The sequence below is a fragment of the Terrapene carolina genome, unplaced genomic scaffold (genome assembly GCF_002925995.2).
Source record: "Terrapene carolina triunguis isolate 2854851 unplaced genomic scaffold, T_m_triunguis-2.0 Scaffold96, whole genome shotgun sequence".
Classification (NCBI taxonomy): domain Eukaryota; kingdom Metazoa; phylum Chordata; order Testudines; family Emydidae; genus Terrapene; species Terrapene triunguis.
Window position 1 is genome coordinate 40,179,144 of NW_020664447.1, and position 15,577 is coordinate 40,194,720.

General features: G+C 42.1%; 1 protein-coding gene across 1 annotated transcript in view; it reads left to right on the forward strand.

Moving 5' to 3' along the window:
- LOC112104914 (cytosolic phospholipase A2 zeta-like) overlaps positions 1 to 15,577 on the forward strand; it is a 37,649-nt gene that overhangs the window by 13,444 nt on the left and 8,628 nt on the right. The window contains exons 5-15 of the mRNA XM_026651450.1: positions 930 to 970; positions 1,635 to 1,677; positions 3,790 to 3,856; positions 4,226 to 4,395; positions 6,453 to 6,566; positions 7,185 to 7,222; positions 8,335 to 8,470; positions 9,309 to 9,445; positions 10,502 to 10,724; positions 11,694 to 11,808; positions 15,410 to 15,547. Coding sequence (XP_026507235.1) covers positions 930 to 970; positions 1,635 to 1,677; positions 3,790 to 3,856; positions 4,226 to 4,395; positions 6,453 to 6,566; positions 7,185 to 7,222; positions 8,335 to 8,470; positions 9,309 to 9,445; positions 10,502 to 10,724; positions 11,694 to 11,808; positions 15,410 to 15,547 — 1,222 coding nt within the window. The remainder of the gene's footprint in view (positions 1 to 929; positions 971 to 1,634; positions 1,678 to 3,789; positions 3,857 to 4,225; positions 4,396 to 6,452; positions 6,567 to 7,184; positions 7,223 to 8,334; positions 8,471 to 9,308; positions 9,446 to 10,501; positions 10,725 to 11,693; positions 11,809 to 15,409; positions 15,548 to 15,577) is intronic.

The following is a 15,577-nucleotide window of genomic DNA, read 5'->3' on the forward strand; positions in this document are numbered from 1 at the left end:
CCCAGATATTGAGGTACCTAAAATTAGCAGCTGCTTTTGAAAATGTTGATCTAAGTGACATACCCATGGACACAACAATCAAGATTAGGATTCAGGAGTTCAACTCCTAGTCCCATGATCAGTTTGCGAGACAATGTCACCTCTCCTAAACCATAAAAAAAAAAAAATCCTTGTACAGTCCCACTGCTTTGACTACAGTTTCACTCTAACCCTCTTTCTGTACTCGCTTTCTTTCTTCCTCTGGCTAAACTTCTAACTTCTCCCATTCAAAGCATTCTACAGCTCTGTCCCACATAAATCTGTCCTGCTTTTTTCCCAACACACGCCCCTCTGTTGTCTTTTCTCCTGCCCTTTCCTGGTAGATCCTTTTGACTACCCTAAGCCAATGGACCAAATGACTTTAATGCAGGGGGTGCAGTTTTAAGTAATTGATTTAAATGAGGTTGAAGCTTAGTAAAACTTATTTGAAAATTTGTGCTAATATAACTTTAGATTACATTTTATAATGAGTTAAATTATAAATGTTTTTTTTTTTTTTAAAATGCCACTATTGGTAGGGTGTCCTAGTTGACGTCTACAGAACTGCTATAGTCAAAGATCAGTATATTGAAAATTAAAGCCTTGATGTTGGTAACACTTAAGCAGTTATGGAGCGTTATTTATATGAATTGACTTCAATGGGACTAGTCATGTGCTTTTGGGGATAGGGTAAAAGATATTATCTCGCCCACCTTCTCTCTCATTTTTTCTTGGTCACTTCTGAATATAATTGCACTTTTTAAAAAAAAGCAAACAATCTCTAGAGTATATAAGCTAATGTGAAGATTGCCTTATAGGCAAAGCTGCTGGGTGAACCTGAACCTGCTTCATATTCTTTCTAATGGTTAGAGATTATCTTGTTCTGTGTCTGTTTGTTTTTTTTTGTAAAGGCTCAGGAGGAGTTGGATGTAGAGTTCTACTTAGAAAAATGGTAAGTCTGATCATCTAAGTACACTGCTCAATGTAAATGTGCATTGTTAATACATTATTTTAGAATACAGTGATGGTCTCCCACCTCTTACAATTCTTTGCATTATTTCTGAGGTATAAATGCCTTCAAGGCTATGGCGTCCTCAGCCTTAGGGCACTGGCACAGTGCTCTGGAATATTACTTTGCTGGAATCTTGTTGCTGCGGCATTGCAATAAGGGAAATCTCAGTATTGGAGTCTATCTGCCATTGCTGTGGTGAAGCTCATGTTGATGAAGTCTTAGCTTACAATGGAAGGTTACTGCAATAATCCCTGTAATACAATTAACACTACACCTGCCTATCCAGAATACCTTTTTTATGTTTGGTCTCTTTTCATTTGAGACCAGCCTCCCTTCTGGAAACTGAGGTGGGAATCTGCGTGTGCGTGTGACAGCTGCACAAAGCCAGGAAGCAGTTTCTCCTTTTAATAGTAACATTTTTTCCATTACCCTATGAAGGAAACGTTTACTGAACTGCCATTCTCAGTGTCTGATTACAGATTGTGAGCACACAAGGTGCCTCCAAGCACTCAGTATGGAAAGGGAGGTGTGAGGGGCATCAAAATGAGGGACCAATGGGAAATTAAAATCAAAACTCATTCATATTTACCCTTTACCTTCACAGCTCAGGTGCCCCTACTGAGATCCTCACCAATGGTGTTCTTGTGGTGAGTGAATGGAGATAATTGGTTATTCATTAGAGAATTGTTACTTAGTGCAGCTTTCAGTGGTTAAACAGGGGATGAGCACTTCAAAATTAGAGGGTCCCCAAAATCCATGCATCTAATTTCCTCTACTTCACACTTGTCCCTTCTTGCATTTGCTTATATAAAAATATTTAATCTGGATTTCTGGAAATTAGGGCACTGTCCTGTGATGGGGGTTATTTTTTCCAGTAGGTCAGATGGCTTCATAGCCAAGGAAGGATGCTGTTTCAAAACAATGCCTTTGTAGCGTCAGTGGATATTTTGTGGACCCCTCTATCCTCCAGTCCTTGACACTTACCTGCACCCCTCTTTCCTGTGCTACTTTGTACTTTTGTAATATGCAAGTTCAGCATACATTCTTTCCAGTCATTTCTTATTAGTAATAGTAAACGGGATAAATCATTGCAACATTGGCTGCTGAATCTGAAATTTGAAGCCAGAGGGCCTGATCTCAGGCAATTTCTTTAAGTCTTCAGAGAAAATGGTAGTATGAAAATGGTATCTTATATAGTGAAGAATCCCAATCGCAGATGAGGGATGGAGGGAAGGACTGGTTAGCTAAGGAAATTAACAGGATAGGAGGATATGGAGTGGAGTGGATCCAAAAAACTTAGGCTGAAGCATTTTCTATTGGAGAATGTAGTGCTATTGAAATTGAATGCTGTGTGAAATCATGCTGATTTCACTGAAATTTCATCTTGAAGAAAAATTGGGTGTCAAGGTGTGGGGGGAAGAAAAGTTTTGATCAATCAGAAATGAAATATTTGTAAGAATTTTCTTTCATGGAGAATTGTGAAATTTTTGGATTTTGTTGTGATTTAGAATGAAGCCAAACTCCGAAATCTCAAAATCCTTCCCAAAATGGAATTTCCATCCTCTGCGCAGTTCTAATATGGAGCATTTTGCTTCTAGGTCACTGACTGTAATTCAGCCTAGGTAAATCATGTCTGAAAATAACTGTTGAGGCTGCCTAATAGCCTGTACGTGAACTGAATGGGTGGGAATCAATTCATTTCCTAGTGCAGTCATTCTCAAATCTTTTCATTCTATAGGCCGCTTCATAAGAGCATGGATCTACACCTCCCAGCATGTCAGTCTTCCATTTAAGCAACTGCTTGGTTCCACGTGTTAGGGAAGTATGATTCCCAGCTGACCTAGACATATCTGCACTCGCTGTGCTCAAGCTACCATGCTAAAAATGGCAGTGTAGCCTGGGTAGCATGAGTGGTGGCTTGGCCTAGCCATTTCAGTCTGTACTCAGGTGGTCTGGGTGGGTGTGTATTCACCTGTGCTACCCTGGCTGAGCTGCTATTTCCAGCATGCAATTTTGAGCAGAACTAGAGTGGATACTTCTGCATGAGCTGGGAATCACACCTTCCAGCTCAAAGGTAGACATGTACCCTCTCTGTGGGGACCAGTAGAGTTGTGGAGGAACGTTGATGCTTTAATAAAATTTAATGAGCAAAGTTAACATCAGTGAAGTCCCTTGTCCACAGTCTCATCAGAGAAACCAAGGACTGAATGGAGTGGGAAACCGACCTCCTCTCTCTCCACATGGTCACTCGAAGGCAGGGTTTTGAGACTACAGTGTAAGAGGTGTTTGCATAGGCAGAAATGGTGCAGTTTCTGTGAATTGTGGGATGGATGGCAAGCAATTTTTCCCTTCTGTGCAAAGCTGGCTGTTTGCTCAGCTTGTATTTCAGTTCCATTCTGATTTGGATCTAAATACAAATCAAGCCACCTTTTAGTTTCCCTAAATTTTTGGAGGGGAAAGAGATTGAACACAAAGCACATTCTTAGTAAGTTTAAATAAAAAAATAGAAAAAAGTCTGTGTATCCTGACAGTCTGTAGCTGTGTAGAATAGGGTGTGAGGAAGTTATGGTGTAGGGAAGTGATTTTCAGTTCAAAAACAGCAACAATCCCTGCCCTACAAACCCTGTCCATTTGAAGGAACAAATCTGCCCCCCAAACCTTCATTTTGCTACAGGATCAATGCTCTAAACCACTTCCTATTGTCACTGGATTATACTTCAGTGGGGAATTGAAATGAATGTGTTTTGTTTTTCAAATAGGCTCATCCCTGCCTGTGTCTTCAAGGTGTAATCAACAAAGATGAGAAGTCAAAGCAGAGTGAAAAGGGTATGTCTGCTTGTATATTTAAAGGAAGAGCTACTCTATTGCTCGCTCTTTAGCACATCCATCCCATCCTGGAGGAAGTTTGGATCCTCACCTGAATTTTGCCTCTTGCCATCCAATTCTAAGGAGCTTTGCTTCACTTTCCATGTAACATGCTGTTTACTACTTTCTTTCAAGAAGTGGCTTTTTAATAAATCTGTTAATAAAAATGGAATGATATTTCATCTTTTCCATAAAGTGTCATATGAAAGAAAACTTGGGAGCTTTAGTTTTTGTCTCTGTAGTCTGGCTGTCATTTCTAACAGCATTCTCTAGTTTTCAGTGTGTGTTTCAGTGACTGTTCTGACATAACTCTCTCATTCCTACTGTCAGGGAGCTGTCAGATCAAGCTATCAATGCCGGGGGCCTATGAGAAACAGTTGTGCATTCCTTGCAGACTGGACAATGAACAAGATTTTGGGACCCCATTTGTCTTTCATGTAGACAAAGAAATGTGTCCAGACCTGGAGGTGGAACTGGAGCAAACAATAACTGTCATACAGGTGAGCATCTGTGCTGACATCTACATAGCCTACCAACCACTTTTGGAACAAATCCATTCTGAAGCAAGGTGTCTCCTGGTCCATGAAATAGACTGAAGAGTAATTTGCACTGATTTATGGTTATGATCATCATGCCAGGAATTTCTTTAGAGGAAACCAATTTCTGGTTTGCCATTGTATAGTAGTCAGATAGATACTGGTGTTGAAAGCAATTTTCTCATGGAGTACTGGCAATTACAGATGGGGATGGTAGTGCTGCCTATTATGAAGGTTCCCTGACACTTTCCATTATAAGAGCCTCTTTTCAGTGGCCTATAACTTTGTCAGACTTTAATTGTTCAGTCTGAAATTTTCCATGCTGGGTATCAGTCTTAGGCTGGATTCTTTTAGAAAATTTCAGACAAAGCAGTTCAGCTGTTTCTGAGAACAAAGTAAGGGGAAAATATGTTTTTGCCCATGTTTTAAAAAAAAAAAAATGAAGAAAAATTCTGGAGACCTTTTCTTTGAATAGCTGTAGTGCTCCCATGCTTTTCACAAGGGACATTACATTTGGCAGTGGATGGTCTTTGTCTCAGGATGTGCCTTTTGCTATCCCTTTGAAAATCCACCTAAATTTGGCCAAGTTATAGGCCTTTTAGAAATCAGAGTTTGCACATGCTCTGAGACTTTTTTGATATTAAACAGCTAAAATCTCCAGAGATTCCATCCTCACTGAGCATTATTGAGCCTCTCACAGCTACTAGTGCTGACCAGCTTGCACATGCATCTTCCCCACCGTGTGACTGAGCATACTCCCTACAGCCCAAGGCTACAGGGGCAAAAATGGACTTATCCTGTGTGAAATGGCTGCTTTCTGTGAGTCTGGGCACTGAAACTGAGAGCAAGGAAGCCTCTCTCCCTTATGCTCTCAGTGACTCCTTCCCTGCTGGCACCCTGCCAATGTGGAGGAGGAAGCCATCTGATTTGAATGCAGAGGGGATAAAAGTTGGAGCAGTGTGGAAGTGGGTGGGAAAGGAGTAGACTGGAACAACAAGTCTGGTGAGACTGGGCCTGGAATGGGTGAAGAAAAAAGTGGGAGTGAATGAGACAGGTGGAATGGGAAAAAAAAATAGTGTGTGATTGTGTAATTACTAAAGACTGTGTCACATGCAATAGAGGGCTGAATTAAAGTTGTATGAACGACCTTAACTTTTAAGTGCTTGAATGTCCAACCTTAATAAAGTTCTTGTACCGTTGTGGGTGTGGGTACGTACACCCCCCCCAGCCCCACCCACACTAGTGTGGTATAGAATAAAGGTTTCATCAGCATGAATTTAGTTGTGCAAATAAATGAATATCAAACCTTTATGCTATGCTATCATATATTGGGCATGTGATACGTGCTACGGAAAAACTATTTTACAATTTTTAAACACAAATATTTTTCTATTGGGATTGGTTTTTTGTATCCCTCCCTTGTAAAACAAGGTGCTTCAGTTATCATAAATCAAATTCTGTAGGAATTGAAGGAGCTTTGCTTTACTAACTATGTAAAAAATGAACCTCCCAAAAAGAACTAAAATAGCTTTTCTAGACAAAACGTCATGACTCTAGAGTCTGATATCAATGGACCTTCCAGGGCTAGAATGAAGTGCTGTTTGAAACACGTCACAATATATTGGACTTTAAACCCGTTAGGAATGCAGCACTGCATATTGCCCATTACTGGCCTCAGACCAGGGCAACTCTTTTGGGGGGAAATTCCCCATTTGGGGGCAAGAGAAACATTTTTATGACAGGTTGATTTTAAAAAGTGAGCAGTTAGATTTTTGAAGTAATTTAGAGGTTTGGAATGATGGAAATAGTCCCAAGAAAGAAGGCTTGGTGGACAGAGAGCCTGTAAGGTGGTCAAAAGTACATGATATCATAAGACCTTCTTCTGAAGAGTTGTAGTGAGTTGCAGTATGTGAATAACTCCACTTTGTGACAGTTCTGGTTCTATATTTTCACAGGTGAAATTACTATTTTAATGAAAACTATTTTTCTTTGACTGTAGAATTACTCTTTCTTCTTACTAGGATGAAATAAGCTCTGATCTGGAAAAGCACACTACGCTTCTGGGACAGGGAACTGTACCAGTTAAATCACTTCCTGTTGGACAGAAAGTAGACATGGCTGTTCCTTTAGGAGAGGTAACCCACTAATATTTTTGCGTGTATTTTAATACTCTTGGGATAAAGGTTCCAACATTTAGAAGTAGGCATATTTAAAGTTTGGGACTAAAAGCCAGTGTTGCCATAACTGAAGACTTAATTGAACTCTTGACATCTACCAGGTTTTGCTGTAATTTTAAAAATTAACACCTCAAGAAGATGACATTTCTTGGAATGATGTCATAGAGTTAATCACTGCAGACTGTTCAACACAGTCATTCTCAGATGTGCTATTTTCAGGGCCGATTCCTGCAAAATGAGCATCAGTGCCCATCAGTTTGCAGAAGCAAGGGAAAAATTAAATAGACTGTGAAAGAGAGGAAGGAAAAGCCAAAAGTGCACAAGAGGAATAATACTTGCACTCTTCCCCTGTCCTCCAACTTTATATTACTCCAGTGTAACAGCTTTTAAGAGAAGTCTATTTGCACTAAAACAGTCACAGGGAGAAAATAAGGTGTGCTGTGTATTTGCTTTTGCTGGTGGAAATGCTTATCTTGCATAATATTTGATAATAATGGTGAAGGCATTCTCCATGCCCTGTTAGTAGGCTCACCTGTGAAACTACCTTTGGTTCAGGGATTTATTGTATTTTTCCAGGGACAAAGTTTGGATCTGAGTGTGAAGGCTGAAAAGAGGTGAGTATATTCCTTGCAGATCCTATGATGAGGAAATACTTTACTCTCACGGTGAATGATCTGAGTGACTGTGTTAACTGCTCCTGAAGCACATTCATTTTAGTAGAGGCTTTCTTGGGTTTGAATGAAAAAATAAAATCTTGTTGGATATTTTTCTTCTGCTAACCAAATTCTATTTTGATTTTCACTGTGAAATTATTCTTTGTTGCACTGATATCAGGAAAGGGCCTGAAATCTGAACAATTTTTTCATAAATTCCTAGGGATTAGGCCTCAAAAATGAGCAGCTAAATGTGCAAACATAAAGTGGCTGTTTTGTATTTTATTATTACTACTAATGTGCCCAAAATGTGCTGGGAGCTGTACAGACAAAGAGGAAGACACAGCCCCTGGCTCAAAGAGCTTTACAATCTAAAATAAAATGAAATAATAAAATTTAAAAAAAAAAATTGAGGAAAGGATTAGCGCATAGAAGCAAAACAGATCAGGGTAAGGGGTAGATAGATTCATGTTTTGTTAGTTCTATTATATTTTTTTAAAATTATAAGCTATCCCTAATTGCCTCTTAACATAGCATTTATTAGTTTCTGATCCAACCCTCGTCTACAAACCCATAGTAAGATGTTTTCTTCTCTTAAACCGACTAAAATCCTTTTAAAACTATCATCTTAATCCTGACACCTTCCTTCCCTGCACTTCTCACAGTGAATCCAGCCTTTCAACCTGCATCCTCCCCCTACCTCCCTCTGAGACTCTTCCCCTCTGCTAAAGACATCCCCAGCCCCTGCCCAGTTATCTGTTTCTTTAAACCAATCATAACTTTAATTTTATTTGTATGAAACTATCAAATCCTGGTCTTTGGACACTGTAGGATTGAATTTACCACAAACTAAAATAGTGAGGATGAGTGAAGTTCACCTTTAACCAAAAAATGCTCTTCTGTTTTTTAACTGAATATTGGTTGTCATGTTTTGTGTTTGATACAGTGATTTGACTGTAAGCCTAGAATATTTGCTTAGAGAAGATTACCATACACCCTTTTTCAAGGGGTTTCAAACCCTTTAGATTTATGAAAACTCCTAATTTCTTTTTAACGCCTGTTTCTGTAATCAGTACTTGGGATCTTGATGTACGCCTTGGTTTTGACCTCTGTGAAGAAGAGAGAGAATTTTTGGACAAGAGGAAGAAAATAGTTTCTCAGGCACTAATGAAGACACTTAAGTTAAGAGAAGCCCCTGGGAAAGATGAGGTATGAAGCACAGTGTTTAGAGATGGCTGTAGAGCCACTATGACTGGTAATCATTTAAACATTTAGGGCTCTTTGCAGGTAAACCACAGGACTTTCCTTCATTCACGGAACATTCCCAGCATCACCTATGGTGAGTTTCTCTTTAGAGACCAAGAATTTTGAGTTCTAGATTTTGATATCTTTTCAGACTTTTTTGTTTTTTGTAGGTGTTCCTTTTATGGAACAAAAAGTAATTTTAACAAAAACCAAAAATTTTTCCAAGAAGGTCGATGAAAATTTCTGGGGTTTGAGGTTCCAGAATTTCTTTGGATTCTCTCATCCAAAGCTACTGCATCATGTGCTGTCAGGATGTTAAAATAAAGCCAGCCTTTGGACCCAGCAAAGCTCATGGTTGTAAGGGAAGGGCAGAAGGAATGTCTGTGTACACAGTGCCTGGTACAATAGTCCTGATCTCTGCTTGGGGTCTTAGGTACTAGTGCTACAGAAACGATTAAAGTATTTTTGCTTACAACAGTGTACGTTTGATGTGCTATCGCAAGGCGTGTGATTAAATGACTAGCATTTGGGGAACATAATATACATCACACCTCTTTTCAGCAAATGGACGACTCTCTAGACAATACTACGATCTCTATAATACATGATCTATATTACTAAAATATCAGTCATGATTAACTTTATACTGGAATTTAATCAGCATATTAACAGGAGTATAACTATTCCTGTGTTTTAAGGGTCTCATCCTTACATAAGTAAAGAGTAAATAAATATAAAATTAAACAGCAGATCAAAAATTAACTCAGAATGTGTCATTCCCTGGTTTCTCGCCTCTCTGCAGGTCCCAGTTGTAGCAGTTTTGGGATCTGGTGGTGGGACTAGAGCACTGACATCATTCTATGGCAGCCTGTCAGGGCTTCAGCAGCTCAGCCTTTTGGACAGCACAACGTATCTGTGTGGAATTTCAGGTTCTACTTGGTGTGTAATATGCAATGATGGTCCCTGAAACTTCTAGCTGGATAGGGTTTGTGTAGCTTCAAGTGAGATGCTAGATTTAATGCACATAATCTTTAAAAAAAACAGTAGTCCAGTATATTGCTATTGTCTATTGTATGTTGACAGTCATAATGTTCTGGGTGGTTAAAAAGAGAGTTTCATTACTATTTTTAATACCTACAGCAGTGGGTCTAGTAGAAGCTATATAATCGCATTACAGAAAGAAAACGCTTTTTGGGGGAGATTTTCAAAAGCACAAAGAGGAAGTAGATGCCCAGCTCCCATTGAGGTTTTGTGAGCGTTGGATACTTAACTTCCATTTGCACCTTCAAAATTCACCCCCTTTATGGAAAAGTTATGGTAAATAACTTAATGTAAATACATATGTACTGCTCCTCATCTAAAACTCTAGCTTATACATTTGTGTAGGGAGGTTTGCGAAGCCAGATTCTCTGCTGTGCAGAGGAGGAAGCCAGTTACCCTGGCTCTGTTTGGAACCCCATACAGTACCTAACTCGCAGGGCTGTTGTGAGGATGAGTTAGCTAATGTTTGTAAACTAATTAGCATTAGCTAATCTGCTCTCCAGAACAACCGTGAGTGGTAGATGAGCTGACAGAGTGATAACAATAAGGTTGGTCTCAGGTTCCCCAGCGTATTTTAGAACTTAAAACTCCATCTCATAATTTTTTTTTTTTTTAAATGGAGATATCCTATCTCCTAGAGCTGGAAGGGACCTTGAAAGGTCATTGAGTCCAGCCCCCTGCCTTCACTAGCAGGACCAAGTACTGATTTTGCCCCAGATCCCTAAATGGCCCCCTCAAGGATTGAACTCCCAACCCTGGGTTTAGCAGGCCAATGCTCAAACCACTGAGCTATCCCTCCCCAGGGATAGCTAATTATGCTTGTTAGCTTTAGTATTTAGTCTTCTAGGTTGTCCGAGTTCTACAGTTCTCAGTTCAATACTGCAATAGTAACAATACTTAGCTGCAATTTGATGTTTAATATCATTCACTGATCTTGATGTAAATGTTTTTCAGGTGTTTGTCTGCACTGTATCAAGACACAGACTGGTCCTGTAAGGACCTCCAAGGTGCAATCAGCAACGCCAGGGATAATGTATCTAGTAGCAAAGCAGGGGCACTTTCGTCAGAACGATTGAAATATTACTTCCAGGAGCTGAACTCAATGGAGAATGATGGACGGAAAGTCTCTTTCACAGACTTGTGGGGCCTTATTATAGAGTATTTTCTATATCAGAAGGTAAAGAATTGACCCTGAAGTGTATTGCTGTTTGCCTTCAAATTAGGACCTCAACATATCCACGTTTTTGTGCTCTGGAAGATGATTTCTCTTTGTGTATGCGTAAATTGTATAGCAGGGGTAGGCAACCTATGGCACACGTGCTGAAGGCGGCACGCGAGCTGATTTTCAGTGGCACTCACACTGCCTGGGTCCTGGCCACCGGTCCGGGGGGCTCTGCATTTTAATTTAATTTTAAATGAAGCTTCTTAAACATTTTAAAAACCTTATTTACTTTACATACAACAATAGTTTAGTTATATATTATAGACTTATAGAAAGAGACCTTCTAAAAATGTTAAAATGTATTACTGGCACGCGAAACCTTAGAGTGAATAAATGAAGACTCGGCATACCACTTCTGAAAGGTTGCCGACCCCTGTTGTATAGAATTGTTCTTGGGATTAGAGGAGTCTTGGGAGAAACATGGGAGTTTTTTGCCTCAGTTTTCCTATCTATAAAATGGGGATAATGATATTTACCTAATGTATAAAGCGCTTTGAGATCTATAGATGAAAAATGCTATGTCAGAGCTAGGTATTTATTTGAAATTACTTCGCAAGCCATTCATTTGACAGCCATTTGGAATGTTAAAGCTCAGAAAATATGGTGACATATGTCTAGCAATATGGTTTTTCAAAAACAGAATGTAAAGTGATACAGTTAGATGAAATCACAAATTGGAATCTGATTAAAACAGCAATTAACTAGTGAAGAATGCCTGTAAAATTCAAAATATCTAGGCCATGTAAATATTCTAGTAAAATATAATGAACCCTACACTGGGGAGAGAGGAGCTTCAGAGCCTGTGATATGGTTATAGCTGAGGTTGGAAAGTGAGAGAGCTCCAGAATACTGGAGCATGGGGCTAGATGGCTCTAGCATAGCACCAAAAATATTAAGCTTTTTTTCTTTCCCTGTTATAACCAGGAAGACTTGTCAAAGCTGTCTGACCAACAGGAAGCAGTGAAGAGGGCACAGAACCCCTATCCCATCTATGCAGCAATCAATGTGAGGCCCAATATTAGCGATGAAGACTTTGCAGGTATAAATGAGACAGGTTTATTTTTCTATTTTAAAATCTGTAAATAACTCCCCCGCACTGAGACTTAATCCCCTTTGCAGCTCCACCTTTCCCCATTCCCTGAAGCTTGGATAATGAGCATGAGACATGAGGTGCTGATTAGCCAGTATTTGGGAGCCCAATAGCTAATATGTCAAACTGGACACTGCTTGGCAAAGTTCACCTTCACCTATGTTCTCCTCATAGCTATATCACTGACGATCCAGTCCTGAGGGAATTCTGCACCAAAAAAATAAAAAATTATGCGGACAATATTTTAAAATTCTGCAAATTTTATTTGTCAAATAAATGTGACTCCTGCATGGCAGTGGGGAGCACAGGCCACTGACTGCATTGAGGTGGGAGATCACCCTGAAGCCCCCAGATCCCCCAGTACAGGGACTCAGCAGTGAGGCTGCATCTGACCCTGACACAGTGCAAGAGCTGGGCCTGCCCCAGAAACACCCCGGGGCCCTGCCCCTCTGTGCCAGGCACACCAGGTGTGGGTAGGCAGGCTCAGCCCAGCAGGATCCAAGTGTGGAGGGGCTTAGCGTGGGGGAATCCAGGTGTGGGGTGAGAGGTTTCTGTGTGGGGCAATTTGGGTGTGGGCAGCTCAGTGGGAGATCTGGATGCAAGGGGCTCATTGGGGCAGGGACAGTGGGAGTCGGCAGGGGGGGGGGGTGGGGGGGGTGGGGGGGGGGGGGGGTTCGGGTGCTGGGGGACTGGGGCTTGATGGGATGGGCGTCCAGGTGTAGCTGGTTGGGGCTCAGTGGGGTGGGGGTCTGGGTGTGGGGGGTTGTTGGAAGGGTCCAGGTGTAGGGGGTAGGGCTTGTGAGGGTTTGATGGGCCTGCTTAACGGGGGATCCCCAGCTGCTTCTGAGGGGATGCTGCATGCTGGGCTCTCACTTTCCCCCGTGATTTCCCCATCCCCTTTTCTTCTCCATCCCCCTCCGCTCAGTCTCACATTCCCCTCCCCCACCCTATTCCACCCCCTTCCTTCCCCACTGCCTCTTCCCCCCCAACCCCTTCTCCCCCCCTTCCCTCACTCCCCCCACCCCCACTTACCCAGCCCCACCGCGAGCACTCACTGTTACACAGAAGACAGGAAGGCTCACAACTGGCACTAGGATCCAGGAGGCTGCGTTCAGCTGCTGAGTCAGTGGAGCTGGAGATGCAGCCTCCAAGCTGAGCAGCTTTGCGTTTGCAGAAATGAGGGGGAGGCACTGGTACGTAACCCTGTGTGCCCCCGCGCTCCCATATGCCTCGCCTCTGTTTGGGGGGCAGCATGGGAGAAAGCACAAAAGTGCCTGTTAGAAAATTGAACGAGTGGGTGATGAAGGCAGGTATTGGCTGAGTGGAGAGGCAGGCATCATCTTGATACTGTATGAGCAGGATCAGCTCTAGCTTTTTTGCTGCCCCAAGCATGGCAGGTAGGCTGCCTTCGGCGGGTGCCTGTGGGAGGTCCGCCGGTCCCGCGGATTCGGTGTACCTGCAGCCGAATCCACGGGACCGGCGGACCTCACTCAGGCATGCTGCCTAAGGCTGCCTGATTGGCGCCCTTGCAGGCGCCCCCCGCGGCTTGCTGCCCCAGGCACGCTCTTGGAGCGCTGGTGCCTGGAGCTGCCACTGTGTATGAGAGATGACAGGTAGCAGGGAGGTATGCTGAGAAGGGTCTTGAATGTGAAGATGAGTCGTTTATGTGAATGGGGTTGAGAGATGCAAAGAGAGGAGTGACATGGTCAAAGCAATGGGCTAGGGAAATAATTTTTGCAGCAGCATTCTGAATTGACATGAGTGGGGCAAGATGGGATTTGTGAAGGCCAGAGGAAAGGATGATGTGGTATTTGAGATGCAAGGTGAGGAGCACCTGGAGGAGAGTTTTAGCTGATGGTAGATAGGAAAGGCTGTGTTGTAGAGATGTTATGCAGAAAGAATTGTCAAGAGTTAAACATAGTCTAGATGTGGGAATCTAGAGAAAGCAATATTTCTGCCATGAGCAATACTCATTGCACTGTTCTGAGCTATCTTGACAAGATTGCTTCTGTAAACTTACTTGTTTTCCGTGGGAAATAATGTGGCCTAGTGGATCTCTTGACTGGGACTCAGGAAACCTGGGCTCTTTTCCCATCTCTGCTACTAGATTGCTGGGTGACTTTGGGCAGGTACTTCACCTCTTTATGCTTTGGTTTCCTCAGCTGTAAAATAAGCACAACAAGATCTACTGATAAAAGGTGTTGAAGAACCAAGTATATTTGTTAATGTTAATAATGGGTTAAATGGAGGATTTTAGTGATAAAATGGCAATGCGGTTTGGGTAGCTGGCCCAAATAGATCTCAGAAGGGTTAGGTTTTGGAAATATAAATATGTATTTATGGTTTGAACTCTGTCATAGGGTCATTTTCAATAATATTTTAGGCAGATACCTCTGTTAAGTTCTGGCATGGCTTAATAACGCTCTGTGCTATTGTTTTTAAATAGCTGTATGCTATTTCACAACTTAATGACACCAAAAAGAAATATTTAAAAATTGCTGCTCAGAAAAATCAATCTCAAAAATGTGGAATTGCTGGTGAGCTTCAACTAATGTTTTCATCGTTGAACAGTGTGACAGAGTGGGAGTAGCCTAGGGCTGGCTCACCACGTTGTAAGGTTTCCGTCATGGACCAAACAGGGAGAGATTTGATTAGGACTGGGTGGTTAACCAGTTAACAAGGGGATTCAGCATGTTAGCTGGGAACTGTTAAATGGGAGAAAGGAGGGGAAGGCTGGGCAAAGAAGCTCAGGATCTCAGAGAGGTGAGACTTCTTCCCCCTCCACCTCCCTTTCCTGTGCCACAGGGGTGCTTTGAAACTCTCCCTTATGGTGATGGGACATGAAGCTGCATAAGATGTTGTAAATAAAGTACACTGTGGTGAACTTGCATAAGAGTGTGAGAGGGCTGCTTGAAAAGAGAAATCCAGGGTGAGGCAGCCCATTCTGTGACAAACATCTAGACAGTCAAGTTGCTCTCATTGCCATAATTGTGAGATATAGTGAGAAATCCTAAATTGTGGTATAGCTAAGGAGCTGTCATCTGAGAGGGTTACCCCTCCCCAGTTCTAGATGTTAAATCTTTTTTCTCTTCCCCTCCGTACCCAAACATGTGCTAATGCTGAGCTTGATGCAGGGACTATTCATGGGGACTAGGCTAAGGAATTCACCAACCCAGGCCATAGAGCAGAAGTGGAGGTGTTCTTTGGTGGCTCCTGCAGCCCTGAAACAGCAATCATTCCTGCTGCTCTTGTGCCCCTACTCTGTAAGGGACAATGGCTGGTGGATCTGCATACCAGTGGTTTGATTAGTCCCCAAACCTTGCTGCACAGGGAGTTCCTACAGAGCCTCTCTGGAAGATCCAACTATCTGTTCCCCCAAGAGAGCCACACTAGTTCTACTATATATGGGGTTTTATGGGGAAGGAATTGCTGCTAGGTGATCCTGGAAGAAGCAGAGACTCTTCTTTAACCACTCCTATAAGAATAGGATAATGAGACTGCACTTCAGAGTGTTCCTGAGATAACTGTTGATCTGCTGTCTTACTCTCAGAGTGGTGTGAGTTCACTCCCTATGAGGTTGGATTCCGCAAGTATGGAGCCTTTGTCCGAACAGAAGACTTTGACAGTGAGTTCTTCATGGGGCGGCTGATCCGGAAACGTCCAGAGCCCAGGATCTGCTATCTGCAGGGTATGCTCTAATGCAGCTGGCTTTGAAAGG